We start from the raw sequence: 15,722 nt of genomic DNA on the forward strand, positions 1-15,722 counted from the left end.
AGGGATATGTACACTATAAGTTCGAAAACTCATTACGAAAGTGTAATCGAGTACTAAAATTTTTAGAAAATGCAACAAAATTTTATTGGTACCAGAAGACAAGACTCTTCTGTGAAAGAATTGAAACTAGACGTTTGTCATGTAAGTTTATTGGTGGTGGTTCCATCATGGATTATCTGCAGCATTTATCGCGATGATTAAGTTCACCAGCTAATAAGGAATCTCCATGTAAGTTTTCGCTCTCGCCTCTAGAAAACAGATGATCATACACGTCCCTATCAAATGTTTCGCAGGCTCTGCTTACTAGAGTAGATTTAACTGATAATGACATAAATTATCGTGAACTTTGATTTAATATAAATGTGATATCTGAACTTTTAATTTAATCGATATGGTCCGTGAATTTTAGTCTAACGTGCAATATGGGCCCTAAACTTTTAATTTGATCAATGCGATCTCTGAAATTTTTGGACATGTTCAACTTAGTTCCTGAATTATATGAAGATGTTCAATGTAGTCTTTCCATTAATTCAAGTTCGGGGACAACTTTGAAATTTTTTGTTGTTCAAGGACTAAATTGAACATATTCCAAAAGTTCGATGACCACATTGAACAAATTGAAAGTTTATGGATCACATCACACGTTTGGTCAAAGTTCATGGACCATATTAGTCAAATTAAAAATTCAAGAATCATATTGCATGTTCCGCCAAAGTTCGGTGACTCCTTGTCTCATTTTTCCTAAATTTAAAGATGTTTGTTAGGTTGGACAAGAGATAATGACGTTTTTTATCATGAAAATTTCAATTAAGTAGATCTTACGGCAGAGGATGAGTATTAAGTTCCTAAGACGGCAAAATTTAAAGATGATCTCGACTGTGTTTTCCCTCTCTCTCTCTCTCTCTCTCTCTCTCTCTCTCTCTCTCTCTCTCTCTCTCTCTCTCTCTCTCTCTCTTTTCTGTAGGGATAAGAAGAAAGAGAAGGAAAACACAGCCGAGATCGAGAAGGGGTTGTAGGGTGTAAATAAGATTTCAAATGAAGAAAGATAAGACCCGACGAAGGAAAAATTTATCACAAGTGTATCGGTTTGGGGTTTTTTGTAGTCAAAAAATAGTTTTGGGTAAAATTGTCACAGTTGTACAGGTTTGAGATTTTTTATAGTCAAAAAATAGCTTGGAGTAAATTTGTCACGGGTGTACTAGTTTGGAGTTTTTCGTGGTATTATCCCTTTATTTTTTAGATTGAAAAGAAAATTTTCGTTTCACTTCGAGATAAAAATAAAAATCAAACAATGCAAGTAAATTTGAAGGAAAATCCATCTTGGTATAGCTTGCAGAGACTCACTCGATCCATCGCAAAGACGGAACTATCAAAACATCAAAACACAACCAACGCCCGATCACCGAGTTTCGCATCAACATCATTGATTAGCACACGTCGAGATTTCCTTCTCCAATAACTACGGCTTTCAAAAGGTGGTATGTGCCTAAGTTTGACGTCCGTAGCACTACTACCGTATAGATATAAAGACAACACGAACATATGAAAGAGCACGGAAAATGAATTGTAAATTCCAAATCTATTTCTAGATCAGAATAGAATAACACCTAAATCTAAATCTAAGTTTAGATCTAGAAAGAAGGCCTATAAAGGGTATACTAGCCGATAATAAAATCAACCCAAGAAGAGTTTTAATGGTTGGTCAATGTGCGACTAGTCCAACGAAACTTCGAGCTCTGCGGGGAGATAAAAATGCCAGTTAAATCTGTCAAAATTATCCAATCCTTTTTTATGGTGGGGGGGAGGCAAATTGGTGTAATCCCAGAAGGTTAAAATTTGACTGTAAATAAAGACAACGAGGTATTTCTAAACGATAATTTTGTGATTTCTTTCCATAACAAGTATATGGCTCTTCTTTTCGCATTTTATCAACCCGTTTAATTCGGCTAATTTTGATCAAAAATTAATAATATAAACGCCAGCTCTGCCTACCGAATTTTCCTAAATTTTTTTTTTTTTTTTGTTCAAGTATGTTCCACAGATTCATTTTACCGATTCACCATGGTGGGGACCGTGCGTAGCTGCGCAGCCTTAATTACCTCAACTATCCTTTGAACAAAATTTATAAGGACCCGACCCTGACAAGTCAGCATGCGTTCCGATCAATCAGCATGTGACACCTGGCTTCGCATGGCCCCCACCTAATATTTCGATCAGAGATTGCGATCTTTCTCTTTTTCTTTTTTAAAGTTTCTGCCCCTTGCACACGCCTCCTGTATTTTTTACAGACCCTTTATTTTTTTAAAGGTGGAAGCTGAACGCACGTCATTTGCATGAAAGTCCGAGTAAAAATAGGTGAGGGGTCACCTTCATCATAATAAGCATTAATAACCCTCAACTAAAAGTCGAGTTTTTTTTCACAATTTAATTTCCAAAAAAATATTTACAAAATTATTTTTTTTAAAAAAATATTTACAAGTTTGGACCTTACTCGGCAGTTGCATTGGCGAGCAGCTTGTGCTAGGCCCTGCCCCAGCTGCTTGACAGTTGGGTTGCCGAGCGGGCTGGACCATTTTTTTTTTTAAATTTTTATTTTTTTAATTGTTTTAATTATTTATACTTATAATATTTAGTTTCTTTCGTATTTTTTTAACATGTTTATATTTATTTTATTTATAATTTTTTTCTTGTGAATCTTATCTTTATAACATAATTAGTAATAATTAATATAAAAAATTATTAAGATTTATAATTAATAAATAATATCGTAATTATGTAATTAATTAAAAATATTCATAAAATAAAATTGGTAAGATATATAAAATTAAGGAGGATGAGGATCTGGATGTCATTTTGTAAATATTTTTTTTGAAAATTAAATTGGAAAAAAATCATTTTTTTTCCATTTTCCCTACATTTCATAAATGACAAATTTTATCGGCTTTTGTAGTTTTGCCAGAGCCCCTTGTCACATTCCTCAAGAGTCACGTTAGGACAAAGGCCGTTCGACCGATGAAGTTGAACAATGCACCGACACTTGACTTGTTACACACTTTATGCATGAACCCTCTCCTTAATTCAATATCATGCAAGGTCGTATGATCATACATAATGAGTGTGACAAGTCGAGTGTCGGTACATTGTTCAACTTTATCAGCTGAATGACCTTTGCCCTAACGTGACTCTTGGGGAATGTAACGAGGGAATCCGGCAAAATTACAAAAGCCGATAAAATTTATCATTTATGAAATGTAAGGAAAAGGGCAAAAAAAGGGTTTTTTTTTTCCAGTTTAATTTTCAAAAAAAAAATATTTACAAAATGACATCCGGATCCTTGTCCTCCTTAATTTCATATATCTTACAATTTTATTTTTATGAATATTTTTAATTAATTACATAATTACAACATTATTTATTAATTATAGATCTTAATAATTGTTTATATTAATTATTACTAATTATGTTATAAAGATAAGCTTCACAATAAAAAAAAATATATAAAATAAATATAAACATGTTAAAAAATATGAAATAAACTAAATATTACAAGTATAAATAATTAAAACACTTAAAAAATGAAATTTTAAAAAAAAATAGCCTAGTCCGCTCAGCCACTCAACCGCCGAGTGAGTTAGCCGCTCGATAGTTGGGCTGCCGAGCAGCTGGAGCGGGGCCTAGCATAAGCCGCTCGGCAATTGGGCTACCGAGCAAGTGGGTCGCTCAGCAAACCAACTGTCGAGCGGGGCCCAAACTTGTAAATATTTTTTTGAAAATTAAATTGGAAAAAAAACCCACTAAAATCTACTTGGCTTCTTTGTTGTTTCATTTTTTTTAAAACTTCCAACGTCTCATAATACTATTAACTATTTCTTAATTAATAAATATTTTATACAAGACACGCGATGATAATTTATGAGTTTATGATTGAGATTATACAGTCTCTAATAGTAATGTTAAAAAAATATTTTCCTTAATGTAAACACTTGTTATCTTTGGTAAATTAGAACATTTTCTCTTATTACTGCCACGCATTGAAGAAGCGGTAAGAAGGGGGAAAAAATCAAATATTTTTTTTCCGTTTGCATCTTTCCCGTTTTGTGCTTCAGCAGACCGTGGTAAAAAACAGCGTTGTGGAGTTTTTTTTAAAAAAAATGGTGTCAGGGGACCGAAAGAGAAAACTCTTTTGTGAAAGAATTGAAACTAGAAAGACAAGAAGAGATAAGCTTGTTTGGTTTAGTATTTGTCCAAGGAATTTTGAAAAAATACAAATACATTTAGGCTAAAGGCCTTTTTTAAAATGCAAGTAATATTTGGTAAAGTGTATTTTAAAAATATATTGAAAAACAACTTTGACGTAAATGCTGTTTGGTGAAAAATGAACTTTGTAAAGTATTTTTACTTTTTAGAAAAAAGCTAAGGTCGGCGGCGATGAGTGGCAGCTAGCGATCATTGATTGGGGGGAGGGAGCGGCAAGCGGCGGCGGTCGGTGATGGAGGTGGCGGCGGTTGGCAAGCGGTGGTGGGCGGCGGTGGGCAAGTGACGGTTGGTGGGCAGCAGCGGTTGTTGACTGTGATGGGAGGTGGCGGTCGACCGTGGCGGGTGGCGGCGGTCGGTGGTGGCGGCGGGGGCCAGTGGTTGGCGGGTGGTGGGATGGTGGCGACTGCCAGCGGTCGGCCGGCGGTGGTCGACGGCAATGGGTGGTGGCGGCCTATGGGCCGTGGCGGGTGGTTGGTAGCGGTGGGCGGTGAGCGGTGGCAAATTAAGATGACAAATTTAAAAGAAAAAAAATTAGTTGCATTTTGCAAAAGTCCTTTAGGCCAAAGTACCTCTGGAAGTAATTTGAGTTAAAAGATTTTGGAGAGCATTTGAGATGTAATTGCATCTCCCCAAAGTGAGCCAAAAAATAAACCAAACACCATTTATATTTGACCAAGCAACTTTAGAGCCTTAATGCTCATTTCCAATATTGAACAAAATAGGACCATAAAATTGAAGTTCCTATTACGAGAGTGCCATTAGGACTCAATATCACCAAGCATATTCGGTAATTTATAACTTATTTCGACTTAAAAAGTTCAATTAACTATAATAATAATAATAATAATAATAATAATAAATCTCTTAATCCTTGTTCCGAGTCTCTCTCTTCAAAACCCATAGATCGTCATCCTTTCCTTCTGGCATGGCGACGTCATCAAAGGCCATAAACGGTTCCTTTCCCCTTTGCGAAAGAGAGTCAAGCCAAGAGCTTTTCATGAGTACATTTTTGCAAAAATTTCGAAAACAGGCCCAGAAAAGTGTGGTGTTGACTTCGTTTATCGTATACACGACAAAGACTTTAATTTGTCTTTATCTCTTTCATCACATTATTCAAAGCATCCTCTAGCTCTGCTACATTGCTTGGATGCTGCTCAGACCACCTGGGAGAACCATAACAAGAGATGCACCTGGTGGTCCGAGGAGCATCCACAGCAATATAGCAGAGCCAGAGGCACCGTCCCCTATCACCCTCCATGTCGATAGAGAATGCTCAGATGTGAAACAGCTCTCGGTTTCCGACCGTGTGTATCTTTCCTGTCTCGACAGAATCCTGAGGAGCAGCAGAGTGCTTCGTGGGGCCAACTCATGTTATAAAGGAGAGATTCTGATCAGGTACGGGTGAACCTACAGATGTTCGTGGACCTTACCTCCGTCCACCACCGTCGATTTTATATAAGGCGGTCAGGCATCTTGCTCTTACTTCTTAGGCAAATATCAAATCTTACACATGCACGTCTCCTAACGGTTGATACGGATTGGGACTAAAAGACATTGAGAGCACCGAATAATTCCACTTGAAGGCCGGCAGGGGGTGTTTGTTTACGAGGAGTATGTGGGAGAGGAAAAGGATCCCCTACCATTGGGGATCCATGTTAGGGGTGACATGATCCCCCATCAAACCGTTCATTTCCCATCGGACGGTCAACAATCAATCTTGTCAATTAAAAAAAAATTTCCTCCCAAAATTTTCCTCCTCTCAAAATTTGAATTGATTGATTGCTAACTGCCAATGGAAAATAGACGGACCGATGAGGGGTTTTGTCATCCCTAACATGGATCCCTAATGTTAGGGGATCCGAATCCGGAGAGGAGAACGATCAAAATCATGATTTAGTGACCTAAATTGCCGGACTTGGGGAAGAATTTTCCGGAGCCTCGTGATCTCAATAGATCAAATGAGATAATTAGTTGAGGGATTATTGCGATCGAACCAATTTGCCTAATAAGATGAAGAGTTGATTGACCTCTGCATCATATCATTGTACATACAGAGTTGTGACGATATAAGCGGAAGGTTTTGTATCGATAATATACACGGGATTTTCCAGATTTTTTGCTTTGTCGTATGATTGTTAAACCCCGAGAAAGTTTGCTCGTAGAGTTTTCTTGTGAACGTGATACTACCAATTTGAAAATGACATATGAATTAGAATTTACCTACCTCGGTCTGAAATGTTTGGCTAGGTTGTTGACACCTGATTTTTTATCATTTAAAATTTAAAAAAATGATCAAAAATCAAGAAAAAAAATGATATAATTCAAAAATCAAGTTTGGAATCCTTGACCACTCCTAGGAATCCAATTTTGAACAGCAAAAAATATTTTTCTGCAATTTTTCTTCAACTTTTGGAATTTCTTTTCACGTAAATTTAGCCAAAAATTGATGCAGCAGGGATTTTTCTTTCCATTTACGAACTGCAAAATGATTTCTTCTGATTTTTCCACATTCTTTTTATCATTATTGCGTTTTTTCTCACGGTCGCGAATTCACGATTGGACAGGCCTCACCAAAGGCCTTCACGGTCCCCGCCGGCCACCGGCGAGGCATTTGCGGCCGGCGAGGATAACCGATAAAAAAAGAAAAAGAAAAAGCAAAGGCAAAAAGGAGAATACAAATAAAAAAACTTCAAAAAAATTAAAAGTTACTATTATTATTCACGTTAACTATGGTTGTATCATGTAGGATGACCAACATTCACGTCGTCATTTTCCCGCCAAAATTAGCCGAAAGGTTACTTGATAAATTGTTTATTCACCAGGGAGTTGAATAGCCCTTGCTCCATCAATGTATGCTCACAAAGCAATCTTCACTCAATGGCCGCGTCGAGCGATCATCTTTCGACCATGCCCCGAGGTGACCGGCCAATGAACCCGGCCCTGATCGACATAGGAAACACGAACGAGCATTGGCACCGGAAGAAGGTGGTACGGATCAAGACCTGGCTCGTCATCGTGATGGCCTGCGTCCAGGCAGTGGCCGGCCACATGCAAATTTGCAAAAGAGGGAAAGAACAAAGGAAGAAGAAGACGAGAAAAAAAAGCATAAAATAAAAAAATATTAAAAAGTTATTAAAAAGTTTAAAATAATATTTAAAAATGTCATGTCAACGTTAGCCGTGCCACGTGGGATGGCTTGACGTCCACTTTATCGATTTCCGGCCAAAATTGACTGGATGAATTAAATTGACACAAATGCAAAAGGTTTAGGACTGAATTGGCACTAGTAAAAGGTTTATAACTAAATTGACATCAATACAAAAGGTTTATGATTAATTTGACACTAAAAATGTTCAAGACTGAATTGACACCAATGCAATAGATTTATGACTTGTTTGACACTTTTCCCCATTTGGGATGATGGATCAATTGTTTTGATCACCAAATTTTGATGTTTGAATATATCATGTGCTTACGTGGAACGTATTAAGAACGTGAATCTTTGAAAAGAAGGGAGAAAAAAAAAATGAAAACAAGCGAATTTTTAGGTCGAAAAACCCTTCTAAATCAGAAAGGGAAAAATCACGGTACCGCATCAAATAACCTCTTCACAAAAGATATTGCCTAATATATAGTAGGAGTCTATAACATACATGTACAGTTATGATGGTAATTATAAGTATGCTATATAAAAGCTCTGTGTTTAATACATTACAAGTATGTGATGTAAAAGCTCTGCATTTAATGTTACTTTATTTTTCCTACAAGACTACACAAATCCATAAGAAGGATTCTAGACATGAGAGTTTTTTTCTTCCATTAATCGATAAGAGTGGATTCTTGCGTTTGAGATCGGTGAAGGAAGAATGCTCAATGAATCCAAGGTGGTCCTGGATTTGGAAAACGAAGACTCTTCCCAGGATCAGCCATTGTATTTTGGCTAAGTTTGCACAATTTGCATTGCTGTCGATGATGTCGTCGCATCTAGAGAACTTTAATGTCCAAAGGACATGTCTCAGATGTGGTCAGGAACCTGGGCTGCGGCCATCGACCATCGACCATCTTTTCCAAGCTTGCCGGACAGCTAGGAAATTTGTGAATGAGTTAGAAATTCCTACCAGCTTGAGAAATCTCTTTTTTTTTTTTTTAAATTGAAAGAGAGATGTCATTCATATCATCTTGAGAAGCTCAATTGGCGAGAATATACAGGATTGGATTCGCGCAGACAATCGGAGCAAGGTTCAGGATGAGAGGCGGCCAAAGATCGCACGGGGAATGGCTCTTCCATGTGGGGCTTTGGTGCCTTCGGATCCAAAGAGACGATTGCTATCAAGGGTACCTTTTTTTTTTAAAAGGAAAAATGATATAAATGATCCATGAAGTTTGATTCAATACGCAAAGTTCATGGAATACATTAAGAAAATTGAAAGTTCATGGACTGCACAGCACATTGGCCTAAAGCTCATGGATTGCCCTTCTATTAATTCAACTTCGGTGATAATACTGAAAATTTTCATATAATTCAGGGACTAGATTCAACATGTACCAAAAGTTAGGGACCATATTGAACATATTTAAAGTTTAGGGACAACGTTGCATATTTGGCTACGGTTCAGGAGCCACATTAAACAAATTAAAAGTTTAGGGATTATAAAGCATATTAGACCAAAGTTCCGGAATCATTTGTGTAACTATCAATTTCTTCAATGACTCCGCCGATGGTACCTATAGGGGTGGTCAAGACGGATCGATCGAACCGGAAACCGCCTAGATCGGATTGAACCAAAATCAATGATTTTTGGTCCAGTTCCCTAGGGAACTGGACCAATTATTTTTTTATTTTTTTATTTATTCTTAAATGAAAAAATCCATCGTTTATTTTTTTATATTTACAAACCATTTAATTAAAATATTAAGATTAAAGTTTGTGTAGCTCACCCCTACTAATAATCCACCGATTTCATTGAACCGCCCGGGAATGGTCCTTTTGGTCCGGTTTCCAATTTATGGGTGGGATCAAATTGTTCCGGGAACTGATCACCTCTAGTACCACAGAGAATGTAACCTGACTTGGTTTCTTTGATGTAATTCTGGTTTTCACCGGGAGAAAAACGAAATCTGGTTAACCTCTTGTTGGGACTAGGTAATCAAAATGAGTAGATTGCCACCAGCCGGCCCGCATAAGTTGGCCCATCTGAGCCCAGTAGTTTTCTTTTTCCGAAGCAACTGCCGAATCGACTGAACCTCCCATGCAAGAAACCTGGATACAAACCAAAATTCAGAAACCTTTTTTGTGGGTAATCATCGTTGTCATTAGGGTCGACATCCACCGTGTTGGATCTTTCTGCAGTAGGGTTTTTGTGGGGTTTCTCCATATCCCCTTTGGCCATAAAAAGCTGGAATTTTTATCGAGTTGTACGAGAGAGGGAGTGAGGAAAATGGGTTCTCTGAGAAATGGAGCAGAGAGAGAAGAGGCCAGGGAAGAGGAAGAAGAGCCAATTCTGAAGGACCAAAACCAGAGGTTTTGCATGTTCCCCATTCGGTATAAGCCACTCTGGGAGATGTACAAGAAGGCTCAAGCCAGTTTCTGGACCGGTACTTCCCTGCAAATTCTCCTTTTTTCTTGTAATTGCGTTTGTGGATGTGTTTTTGAATTTGTTGCTCTGTTTCATCAGGTGTGATTCGTTCTTTCCTATTTTATTGGAGTGATGTACTTATACGCTGTACTATTCTCGGAAATTCTTCGATGAAGAAATCATTTAAAATTTCGAGAATTGCCTTCTGTTTCGTTACTTGTGTTCATCCCATGATTCGTTTGAATGATATTTGCTTGGTTTTTCGGATATTTGATTCTGTGTCTATCAGGATTCTACTGACTTGTTCCTCTGTACTTTTGGGCTGTCTTGATTGCTCTGTAAAGGGTATCTTCTTTTAAGGAAGTCATTGGTCGGAGGGTGTCAACCGATCAGTAAACATGTAATTTGGCCAGTGTTTTTAGTTTATAAAGTAATATTGCATGATGGACCATTTAGGGATTGGTTTTGTTGTCTGATCATGAATGTGTCCTATTTTAGTATAGAAGAATTCGCATATATTTCTTGCAAAATGGAGAATGATCGAATAATGCAGTGGAGTATTTTTTTGTCAGGGAGAAAATATGATTAGAGAGGAACAGTTGGAGCACAATTAGAATGACTGATGGTTGTTAATAATTTGGATGACAATTGTACAAAGATTTTGAAATTTTGAGTCAAATCCTTTTGTTCTAGCCGTCCTCCATTGTGTTGGCGCACATGTTGAGATCTTAAATGAAGAAATTTAAACACTTTGAAGAACACGTGAATCTTGTACTCGTTTTCAAAGTAGTTCCAGAGCATACATCTTGGTTCAGTGTATCACATGTCCACAATCTTAAGGAAATAAGAGATAAAACCTCTTACTTCAGTCTTGCACGGCATTTTTCTTGCTAAGATGCAAGTAGTTTCGTATGAGAGTTGATATTATATTTATTGCATCAGATGGACAGCAAGAACCATTTATTTTGCTAATTTTTAATTGTCTGTTTTTGGGTTTGCAGCCGAAGAAGTTGATCTGTCTCAGGATTTGCAGCACTGGGAAGCTTTGACAGACTCAGAGAAGCACTTCATAAGCCACGTGCTGGCATTTTTCGCTGCATCTGATGGTATTGTGTTAGAGAACTTGGCTGCAAGATTTTTAAATGATGTTCAAGCTCCAGAGGTAACCTTATCAGACGAAGAATCTGGTATTCGTTAATATATTGTGACTTAGATCCTACTGGGGCTTGAATGTGCTATTCTGTTATAGCATTGACATTAAGTTGTGAAATGAGATGCTAAAAGAAGGAGAGACACACATGATGAATTATCACTGTGCTCTAAAATAGTGAGGTTGACCATATAAGCCATATGGGATACGTTTATGCTCTGTTATTGTCTTTCTCTTGATGCAAGAATCCATCTCATTTCTCTTCATTTTCTATATTTTGTTCCTATCCCATGTTTTTTGTTGTCCTTCACTGGTTGGTGGATCACCCATCATTAGATCGGTCATTGCTTTTATCTTCTTCAAATGTCTGGAAGAGTAATTCCTCTCAATACATTTTCAGGCTCGAGCCTTTTATGGATTTCAAATTGCAATGGAGAATATACATTCTGGTATTGCTTATCGGATTGGTTATTTATTTTTATTCAGAGTTATGTAACGTATGCTCATCGTTATGGATATTTTTATGGCATCTTACAGAGATGTACAGCTTACTTCTGGAGACTTATATAAAGGATTCAAGAGAGAAGCACAGATTGTTCAATGCAGTTGAAAACATCCCGTGTGTGGCTGATAAGGCTAAATGGGCATTTAATTGGATTCAAAGGTCATGCACATTTCGTTTGGCAAATTTGGTCTTGGCATTTCTTGCGTATTGAGTACACAATGGATGTGAGAATAATGATTATGGTCACTGCAGTAGTTGAATGTTCCCTTTCATTCTTAACTTGTGATTTAACCTTATTCTCAGAGGTCATTGCAGTAGTTGAATGTTCCTTTTCATTCTTAATTTTCTGATTTGCAGTTCCTCTTCCTTTGCGGAAAGACTAGTCGCTTTCGCTTGTGTGGAAGGAATATTTTTCTCTGGGAGGTATTTTTTCTTGATAATCTTCAATGGTTCCACTTGATATCTAAGTTAGATAGATCAATGCTTAACTTTTTAATAACATGCTTTTTTTTTTTTGGGGGAGGAGGAGGAGAGGGGGGGGGGGGGGTGGGTGGGTGGGTGGGTGGGTTTGTGTTTGTCATAATTTCGCCCTTGTTTATTGGCTGCTTTTTTATTCAGCTTCTGCGCAATTTTCTGGCTTAAAAAGAGAGGACTGATGCCAGGTCTGACATTTTCGAATGAGCTCATTTCTAGAGATGAGGGCCTCCACTGTGACTTCGCTTGCCTTCTGTACAGGTAATTTTTCTCTTTCAGAGTAAGTTAAAATTAGCTAACATCAATGAGGAGATAGTTCATTATTTTTAGTTTAATAAGTAAGTTCTTTAATGGGCTTCTTTCATGTTAGTTTGTTGCAGAAGCAACTACATCAAGAAAAGGTTCATAAAATTGTTCAAGAAGCAGTTGAAATAGAGACCCATTTCGTCTGTGAGGCACTCCCATGCGCTTTAATTGGCATGAACGCAAGTCTAATGAGCCAGTACATAAAGTTTGTCGCCGACCGGCTTTTGGTATATTTCCCTTCCTTGTAGATGTTTTTTCTATCACTTCTAGTGTGGTTGCATTTCCTGTAACTTCTTGATTCGTACTTAAAAAAATTTCAGGTTGCTTTAGGATGCCAGAGGAAATATAACGTGGAGAACCCTTTTGAGTGGATGGAGTTCATATCCTTGCAGTGAGTATCAAAGATTAGATGTTTTGGCTTCTTTATTGTCAACCTGGATTTATAAGCTCAGTGATGATCATCTGACCAGTGTAATACTGCTTTTAAGATTTTAACCTCATATATAATGCATCTCGTCTTTAGGACATATATCCTATAAAGTAATGAAAAGCACTTCACTAGGAACGAAACTTGTTTGCCCGACTATAGGGTAGATAGCAATCACTATCTGTCTCAAGCTAATGCTGAAGCATGCTATTGAATGAATCATTTCATAGTCATTCTGGTGGAAGGATTGTAAACATTAGGAAGACCAAAGGTCATAGTCTGGGTGGGTAGCAATCATTTTCAGTCTAAAGCTAATGTAGCAATCAATGAGGTTTTCGAGGAATATGGATTGATTGAAGGAAAGATTTTGACATTTTTTTGTAGTGTCCTCTTTGTTCATGTGTGATAGTCTTTTTCCCTTTGTTTTTAGTCACTTGCTTCTTTGTGAAGTTCTGTTTATCTTGGAGTTGTTCTATGTGAGGATTTGTGTTCCTTACCGCTCTCGCGATTCACAGATTGAGCCTGTTAGTTTGAAACCCCTGAATTCACCCCAACTTCGAGTTGTTTAATCCTTTTTGTTTCTGCTGTGCAGAGGAAAAGCCAACTTTTTCGAGAGACGGGTCGGCGATTATCAGAAGGCATCTGTTATGTCGAGCCTTCAGGATGGCGGCAAGAACTTTGTCTTCAAGCTTGACGAGGACTTCTAAACATCGGGAATCGTTAGGCAGTTCATTTTGCATAGAGATGCTGAAAGTGGGCATCCTTATTTTTGTTGTGGTCACAGCACAGAACTTTGTTTATAGTCTTATCTCAATAGAAAAGTGGCCTTTAGATATTGGTTCATTACGTGGATTGCCCATTCCCATATTGATTTAGGCCGTCTAAGTACTTTTCACATGAATTATCATTTTGACTCCTAGTTGTTGTCAATCTAGGTGTGGACCCTTGGACGCTATTGTCATATGTCGGTCAAGTTTTCCAGGTTTTTTTTTTTAAAAGCTGCTGAAGCATTCCAAGGAAGAAGTAAATCATATTTCCACTATGCCCAGTGTCCATTGATTATGTTTCCGAAGGTCATGTGCTGATGATTCAAAGGAACATGTTACAGGAAAAAGAGATGACCCGAAAATCATTTTCGATAGTGCCGACATCCCCATCTGCGAACTGCCAGGGAGGTTTCTTCCTCGTAAAGAAAACAAAAAACTCAGTTGATGCAAGCTCTGCGAAACTCACAAACGTACTTTTGGAGCCACACATGAAGTTGACCAGTAGCATTCCTGCAATTTTGGTACGCTTTTCACCTGCAAAAGGTTCAGTCGACCGTCTTCCGAGTCAACTTTGAAACTTAAAAATATTGCAAGTAATGTGCATTTCGAATCCGCGTGAGAGAGTCGCATTCTTCAACCAATGAAGAGGGAAAAGTGACTTGTTAAGGGCGAGTATTATGTTATTAACCATATCTTGATGTTCATGGCAAGACATACCGATTTCACATTGATTCAATTCTTGAATCTAAAGAGCAACCATCCACACCGTGCCACGAATGTATTTACAGAGCAAGCGGATGTTCGACGAATGAAACTGCATCGGCAGCGACACACAACTCTCTGTCTCAACCCAAAAAACGAGCTGTTGCACTAAGACAACAGCATCCAATCACAACCTAGTAAATCACATGCTCAAATAGCTCAGCTCAACAAACAGAACTCAGGAGGTAAAACTGGCCAAGAGAATGAGATGATCCATTTTCTGGTGGACTTACCAAGCATAAAGTGCAATACATACTTCTTCATAAAGCAGAGTCATCATCCATCGTTTGATGCACCTACAGGGTCATTGCTATCAGAATCCACATGCAAGTTAACCGAAGGTGACACCAAACTGGTAGTCGAGAATGAGGTGGGTGAATTGACACCACCGTCACAGGGATTTGCTGCAGCAGATGTTGGAATCAGCCCCTGAGCCTCCATTGCTTCTAGGGCCCGTTTTCTCTTGGGCTCTTTCAAACACCTCGTCCTGTGAAAAAAATTGAGATTGACGTTTATGCTTACAAAAAATGGACTCTGACCACGTATAGCATAATGTTACAAGGCTTTTTCAACTGGTTAATCTGTAGTTATTTCCCGAAGTCGTCAACACCAGCTTGAAGGATGACGAGAGAATATGAAACCATCTAATGCAAGATCTCACAATCTCCAAAAATCTAGTAGAATGACTGATTCCCATTGCATTTTCACACGATCAGGAAATTACCAGCCCTTGTTCATTTTTTATGCTAGAAAATAGAGAGAATTTCAGTTACTAGTTAAAAACTTTGCAAGCCAGTTGCAGTCAGACTCCTACAGATAGCATCTATTTTCCATCCTAAAAAATATTGAGTACAGCCACTAACAGGATCGTGGTAGTTTCCATCCAGTTACATCCCTCTTATTCTCAATGATGATTCAGCTTCTTGTGAAAATGTTCCCAGATAGCACCTTTTTCTCTTCATCAAATTAGATTCTTTATGCAGAGAACAAACCTCCCAGATGACTTCAGATCAATGAGCTTTGTAATTAGATTGCACCGAGGCAAGATTCATGAGATAAAACAGGGACATGCTAATTACCTGGAATTCTTGCACTTGCCTCTGTTGTTCAGCTTGCAACCTCCCAATTGTGCTCAAGAACTCCCCGACCATGGACTGAGTATGCTCGTTCAGCGCTTAGCCAGAGCCTTCCCCAAGTGAAAAGCGTCCAACACAGCCCTGCTGTCATTTTCACCCGTACAATTTCAGCAAACAGGCTTCAAACAATGGAACAAGTGTACAATAAGGACAATCTGTGTCACAATAGAAATAAAATGCCAGGTTACTCAATAGCAATAAATTTGACAACCCTCTTTCCCTTTTCTTGTATCTAAGACTTTTTACCAATGTGCATAGCACTTTGAAAAGGGCACAAGATTGTCTAGAGAAGAGTGGGCATTAACTGGAATTCTTGCACTTGCTTCTGTTGTTCAGCTTGCAACCTCCCAATTGTGCTCAAG

General features: G+C 38.1%; 2 protein-coding genes across 3 annotated transcripts in view; one reads left to right on the forward strand and one right to left on the reverse strand.

Annotated features, from left to right (window-relative positions):
- Nucleotides 1–15,722, reverse strand: part of LOC115744916 (glutamine synthetase leaf isozyme, chloroplastic) — a 645,880-nt gene that overhangs the window by 516,244 nt on the left and 113,914 nt on the right. The window lies entirely within an intron of this gene.
- Nucleotides 9,583–13,737, forward strand: LOC115744827 (ribonucleoside-diphosphate reductase small chain A). 2 transcript variants are annotated; one of them, XM_030680210.2, is made up of 9 exons: nucleotides 9,583–9,852; nucleotides 10,835–10,995; nucleotides 11,384–11,432; nucleotides 11,521–11,647; nucleotides 11,846–11,911; nucleotides 12,107–12,223; nucleotides 12,333–12,495; nucleotides 12,589–12,659; nucleotides 13,288–13,737. In XM_030680210.2, exons 1-9 carry the CDS (start codon nucleotides 9,696–9,698, stop codon nucleotides 13,400–13,402), a joined length of 1,026 nt encoding a protein of 341 aa, XP_030536070.1. In that variant the 5' UTR covers nucleotides 9,583–9,695; the 3' UTR covers nucleotides 13,403–13,737. The 2 variants fall into 2 exon arrangements, with proteins under 2 accessions (XP_030536070.1, XP_048136163.1); XM_048280206.1 differs by lacking the exon at nucleotides 12,589–12,659.

This window comes from Rhodamnia argentea, chromosome 6 (genome assembly GCF_020921035.1).
Source record: "Rhodamnia argentea isolate NSW1041297 chromosome 6, ASM2092103v1, whole genome shotgun sequence".
In the NCBI taxonomy this organism is placed as follows: domain Eukaryota; kingdom Viridiplantae; phylum Streptophyta; class Magnoliopsida; order Myrtales; family Myrtaceae; genus Rhodamnia; species Rhodamnia argentea.